The sequence below is a fragment of the Buceros rhinoceros genome, unplaced genomic scaffold, assembly GCF_000710305.1.
Source record: "Buceros rhinoceros silvestris isolate BGI_N320 unplaced genomic scaffold, ASM71030v1 scaffold27747, whole genome shotgun sequence".
Taxonomy (NCBI): Eukaryota; Metazoa; Chordata; class Aves; order Bucerotiformes; family Bucerotidae; genus Buceros; species Buceros rhinoceros.
In genome coordinates this window covers 8,544-14,372 of record NW_010421976.1, presented here as the reverse complement: position 1 = coordinate 14,372, position 5,829 = coordinate 8,544, and the positions used below count along the sequence as shown (strand labels likewise).

The 5,829-nt window shown below is 48.5% G+C and overlaps 1 protein-coding gene across 2 annotated transcripts in view; it reads right to left on the bottom strand.

Annotated features, from left to right (window-relative positions):
• Positions 1–5,324, bottom strand: part of SLC1A4 (solute carrier family 1 (glutamate/neutral amino acid transporter), member 4) — a 14,949-nt gene extending 9,625 nt beyond the window's left edge. The window contains exons 1-2 of one of the 2 annotated variants that reach the window (XM_010139899.1): positions 5,286–5,324; positions 4,075–4,137 (exon numbers count right to left, since the gene is read on the bottom strand). In XM_010139899.1, coding sequence (XP_010138201.1) covers positions 4,075–4,119 — 45 coding nt within the window. In that variant the 5' untranslated portion in view covers positions 4,120–4,137; positions 5,286–5,324. The remainder of the gene's footprint in view (positions 1–4,074; positions 4,138–5,285) is intronic. The other variant, XM_010139900.1, reaches the window with a different exon arrangement.
• Between the last annotated feature and the right edge of the window lie 505 nt (positions 5,325–5,829).

Sequence of the window (5,829 nt, the reverse complement as noted above, 5' to 3'; positions counted from 1 at the left end):
CCCCCCCCCCCCCCCCCCCCCCAAAAAAAAACCCCCTTAAAAACACTAAATGCTCTTTTGGTTTTGTTTTCCTTTGGACAAAACCAAATTCTGTCAAACTTTGTCCCAGAACAGAAATTCAGTGTTTCAAGCTGCCGGAAGAGCCCAGCACCCTGACCTGGGTGTCACTGGGAGGGAATTTCATTCTGCTGCTCTATACTGACGTTTTGCAAAGCATCTCCACTCTTTAAACTCCTCCCACTGGAGATTTGCTTCTCAGCTCATTAAACGCGGTGATGTGAGCCAGAAGCCCAGCAACCTGTTACCATCTGACCCTCTCAGAGACCGTCGAGGAAGGAGGCAGAAGTGTACTGAATCTGCAGGCGGACTGCAGAGCCCGCCACCAGCTGTGGGGGCACAGCGCAGGACACCGCTCGGGAGGCACGCAAGAGAACCAGGGCCAGAGCGCCTAGCGCGTCATCTGGAAGGTCACTTCCCTGCCTAGAGAAGTCTAGGGCTCTTCTAGATCAATCCATCCCCACAAGCATCGGCTGCTCCCCCTTTTTCAGAGCCATGGGTGCCAAGGCTTGCCAAATTTTGTTCAGGGGAAGCTAGAGGAGGGCAAGAGATAGTAGCGTCTCCAGTTAGCTATGGCCAGAACGCAGGTGGCTTCTCACCTTTCACCTTAACCTTCACAGCGTCCTGCTGTGCACAAATTGGCCAATTCTCCTCGATTCCCCTCAGTTCTCCCCTATACCTCTCCAGACCAACAATACATGATGCTCAGCCTTCTTCCACCCTCACTGATGTCTCTCTCCAGCTTGCTCCGGGCACTGGAGAACAGCAGCAGCGGTGATGAGAAGTACCGACACTTATTAGTCTTCAAGCCTACGTCTTGTGATCTGGGGACCCCTGAATTCTTGGTGACTGGAGGGAGGACTCAGCGCACAGCCACCAAAATCTTCTTCGCAGTTTCCCTCTATCCACCCCTTTCAGGCCCTGCTCTCCCCTTCTGCCTCTTGAGCCAATTTCTTTACCACACACAACACTCACCGCTGCCTCCTGTCACTGCAGACGGAGGCAGAAGGTGCATCCCTTGCACGGGGCAGTAATTTCCAGTGAAAGAAATCATCCCCTGCAAATCAAGGGCACAGTCTGCAGCGTTCAGGGAGTTTCACCTCCTTGCAGCACAACGTGGAAAGGGTCCAGCAGTAAATCCTTAATGGAAGATCCTCTCAATCCCAGCCTCCAAAACTGGCAGATGCTGAACAGCCTTTTTGTACTCTAACAGAAGAGTGCATCACCCCAAAGAAGCTGCCAAACCAAGCAGCATTGTGGACACCAAACAAAATCAGCTTTAATGAGAGCTTTGTTCCTGGACAAACTACGGGACGGGTTATTGTTTGCTTGAAATTATGTGTTCTGGTAGGAAGATTCATGGAGTTCTTCTGGTCCTTGAATCTCTCTGAAGATCCTATTGTTTTTTAGCTCTTGAAACAAAACGCTTATCAAGGAAACAACTGCTGACATTGAGCTGTCCCAGTAGTAGCTGGCTGAAACGAAAATGCAGCCATGTGATGTGAGGAAGAAGAGCAATCACTGGTTTGTGTATTTTTACTGCTGCCACAAGAGGAACTCCAAGTCCCCCCACAGCTTCCCTGTGCTGCAGATGGGGAACCAAGATAGGCCGTACCCCAGGAAGCCTTGCTGCCGAAGAAACAGAGAGGATATAGCCATAAAAGCAAGGTAAACATGAGGGGAGCACGTGAAACAGCATAAAGGACACAGCTGAGCAGACATCTACGTGCTCCACTATTCGTAACATCAGCAAGAGAAGATGGGGTGGGGGAAAAAAAATATAATCACTGGAAAATTTTGCTTTACACTATTCACATGAAAGGTAGAAGGAAAACATTCCTCCTCTTCAATCAGACATTCTGCTGATGAAAGAAGACATCAGGCAGGAATATGATCTTGTTTCCCTGGAATCCAACTTCTATCGCTATGATATTTATGCTACGTATTACCCAAAAATCATACTCTTCCTTTCCAAACCTAATCCTCATCTAACCATAAACAGACGTCAGACTAGTACTGAAACTGAGCTAACAGAACTGAGACGATGCTTTCTCTTTATTTGGTCTGCTCTTCCCTAGAGACAGTAGGGCGTCTTCTGGAATTAGGGATGCTCACCTCTGGTTTGGCTCCAACAACTGAAGAAAAGTTTTGGAAAAGTAATAGTGGAAATAACCTTTACATCATAGCTGCTGGCAAAAGCAGGCATTGGTGACAAATTCAGAGTATTTTTTCTGATATTGCATCAAATAGGAGTCTGCTAAGTGGGAAAAGGAAAGAAGAAAACTGAAAAAGAATCTCACGTTTTAAGTTGCCAAAAGATGCATTCACAGCTCTTGAGGAGGAGTGATGGCTTTGAACAAGCAGAAAAAAGGACTCGACAGCCAGGCCAATGGCTATGGTCCGGAGGGCAGCGTTGGCCCTGGGCTGTGCTTGGTGGCCACGGAGCCCCTACCGAACCTGACTCTGGAGATGAATAAAAAGAGTCTTATTCCCCTTTCGTTTACCCCTGCTTAAATGAAGGATAACTATGCTCTGTAAGCGCACACCCACGCCTGCGGGCACGTTGTTACAGCCTTTCATGCTGAACTCGGTTTTCGGCAGCACGAGGCTGCATGGGCACGTACTGCCCGAGGATATAACGGCATGAGAGGAGAAAGCGCTCATCTGGGATCACACGGCCCTTCTGCAGTCACTGCCGCGTCAGACGGGGCGAGCGCAGATCCGGGCTAACGCAACCTTACAGGCACGGGCAGAGCCCCGGCAGATGGGGCTGCCTCCTTCCCCAGTGAAACTGCTCACCATCTGCTAACAGGCTTCTAGGCAAGGGCTGACTTTTCCCCTGCTCAGTTCCTGAGCCGTCCAAGTCACCTGCCACCCTGCCTCCGGGACCGGTGCCCTTCAGGCCGTCAGCTGCAAGCAGAGCTGGGAAACACACTGTTCTGCATCGCCTGCTCTCGCACCGTGCGTGGTGAGGAGAAGCTAGCACAGCCAGTACCTCCTGCACTCAGGGATACGCTTCAGAATCCCTCTGGACCAGCACAAACTGCTTTTTCCTGGATGGTTTTACAAACTAGTGGGCAAGCCCCAGCTGAGCCCTTCCATGACAAACACAAATATTACAAGCCTCTGGCCCCCGGGGCATTCCAATCATACTGATTCAAATAATTCAAAACACCCAATACCGAGCTCAGATAGTCAGAATGAGCCCGACAAATGGGAGATAATCCTGGAAGTCATTTCAAGTCTCAGACCTGTCTCCCCCAAATCCCATGAAAGCACATGAGATACTTTATTTGGAGTGAGGTGACACATCATGGGCTGGGATACTGGCTCTGTCTCATAGTGCAGGTCCAGCAATAATTACTATGTTGGCTCTGGACAACAAGAAAGATGCCTGACAGCCCTGTGCTGCAAGGACAGATGCTGCTCAGCCGGATATAGAGCATCTCTGGAAGTCCTATGAGCTCCATACGTAAGAAAACACTCCCTACCTTAGCTACACGCGCACATTAGACACACTGCAACAGCAGCCTATTTGTAATGTTCTGTCTATAATTTTTACTCCTTCAGACCACTTCTTACTGTGGTAAGCAGGAGGGCAACAAGAAAAAATTCTCAACTAACCCCTCTGGGTTTTTTTAAAGAGCCTTGGGTGGTGCTAAAAAGCTCATTTTCTCCAAACTTTTAATGAAGAGTAAGGTTTAGGGGACAACTTAATTGCCATTTAATTCCAAGTCTGCAGAAAGATATTTGGAAACATTAGGCAGAGTGAATAATAAAAATTTAGGTCAAGTGAGACCAGGTTCAAGAAAGCATGGCCTAAAAATAAGGTCTGAAGGGTCAGATCAGCTGAGCCCAACTTTGCTGTTGACCGTAGCTTTCTTGTGTGGCTGTGGGTAACTCATCTGGCTTGTGTGTGTCTCCGTTCCAGGCAAGTAAAGCACTTGTTTCTTTCCAGTGACTGTAGTCAAATACTACAGCTCTCAAGGACGCATATGAACACCTAAGTGACCTTACCTTTTCCACCGTGACATTTCCAGAGGTAGTATTTCTGCGTAGCATCTTATATTCTGTTGCATACTGCAGGTAAGAAAAAAAAAAACCACAGCTGAACAAACCCACAGTGAGGCAGGCATTAAAACTGTCAGGAAAAACCTAAAATCTAGGGCAACAGTTTACTTTGATAAATAAGCTAGACACCTCCCAAAAGGAGGGCACTCTTTTGGACTTGTTTTCTTTTGATATAAAATAGGGGAAAGAAAAGCTCGTACTTGCCAATTACCAGTGACAAGAGCAGCACAGAGGAAAGGAGACTATTTCATCCCTGAACATACAGCACGCTGACGGATGAGGTATCACAGAACATCCTTTCCTTAACAATGTTTTTGTACTGCTCCTATTTTTATTTACAGCAGATTGACTTGTACTGTGTTACAGATACACTTGAAATGGAACTTGATTTTAAGAGTCTGACCTTGGTTTTGATACAAAAGCAACCCATACCACAAAGGCAAAAACTATCATTCTGCTCCTGTATCAATCACAAAGGATCACTCTGCCCCATAGCAATATTCTCAGCAGTGCCTACCCCAACAGCTAAAACTAGCAGTAAGAACTAAATCAATATCTTCTTGGAGCGCCACAGCTCCAGTTCAAACCACACCATGTTCTGGTGCCAGTTACCATCCCGCCACACTTAGTCCTCCATCAGGAGAGAAGTCAGGCTGAGCAACCAAAGCAGGAAGGGATAATACCACGGAAACCACCGCAAAACCCCCTCAGGAAGTGCCTACACACACAGGAGCCTGGAAGCCTTCAGCCTGTTCTGTCCTGAGCCCAGCTGCAAACCGCGTACTCAGGGGTTCCCCAGACAGCTCCTGCAAAGCGACCAGCAGCCTGGCACACAGCAGCTGGCCACTGCCGCCCACCACGGCCTGCAGTATCCAAGTTCACAGAACGTTTCTGGTGGAGGCATAAAACAGAGGCTACAGATACGCTTTTGTCTGAGGAGTATTTTTCAAAATCAACCCATTCGCCATGGAAGTTGTACGCCTGATTACATCAGGTGCTTTTACAAATCACACCCACCTAATTTACCCAAATTAATTTACCAAAAGTTGGTTTACTTTTGGGTAAGTCCTACACCACCTTTCTCGTCACTTTGCCAAAGAGAGCTGTCTCTTTGTCTGTGCCCTGTAAGTCCTGTCCGAAGTCCACACACATCTTACCGTTTGGAAAGCTGCAGCAACCAGATTGGCGGGAAACAGGTTTCTGTAAAATACAAACAAGAGAATTAAACAGAACTTCTAAACCAAACGTACGCAGGCGCCTTGCTCTCAGAAATCGAACTCCTTTTGCAAAGGCAAGCAGATTGAGCAGACTGGCGTCAGCGAGGCACGTACTGCAGAGGATACTCCGGCAGCACGGGGCAGATGCCTTGCTACAGCTCCAGAGGGGTGAGCGCCATCTTCTTCTGCTCACAGAAAAGGGTCCCTGCTTGGCTAACCGTTTGGGTGGGGACACCAGAGGCGATAAGACACGATGCTAGTTATAGGGTCCCGGCAGCCAGAGGCCGCACAAACTGGCTCAGCCACCCCAGCTGCGGCAAGAGCTCCGGGCCTCCCGGCTCAGGCAGATTTTTGACGTTGCTCGTGTGATTACAGTTCGCCCGCAGCATCAACAGGAAGGACAATCCAATCAGCAAAATCCAGTTAAGAGAATGGCTTAACCCCTCAACACAGGGTTGGCTTCCCCGCACACCGAGGTAAAGCA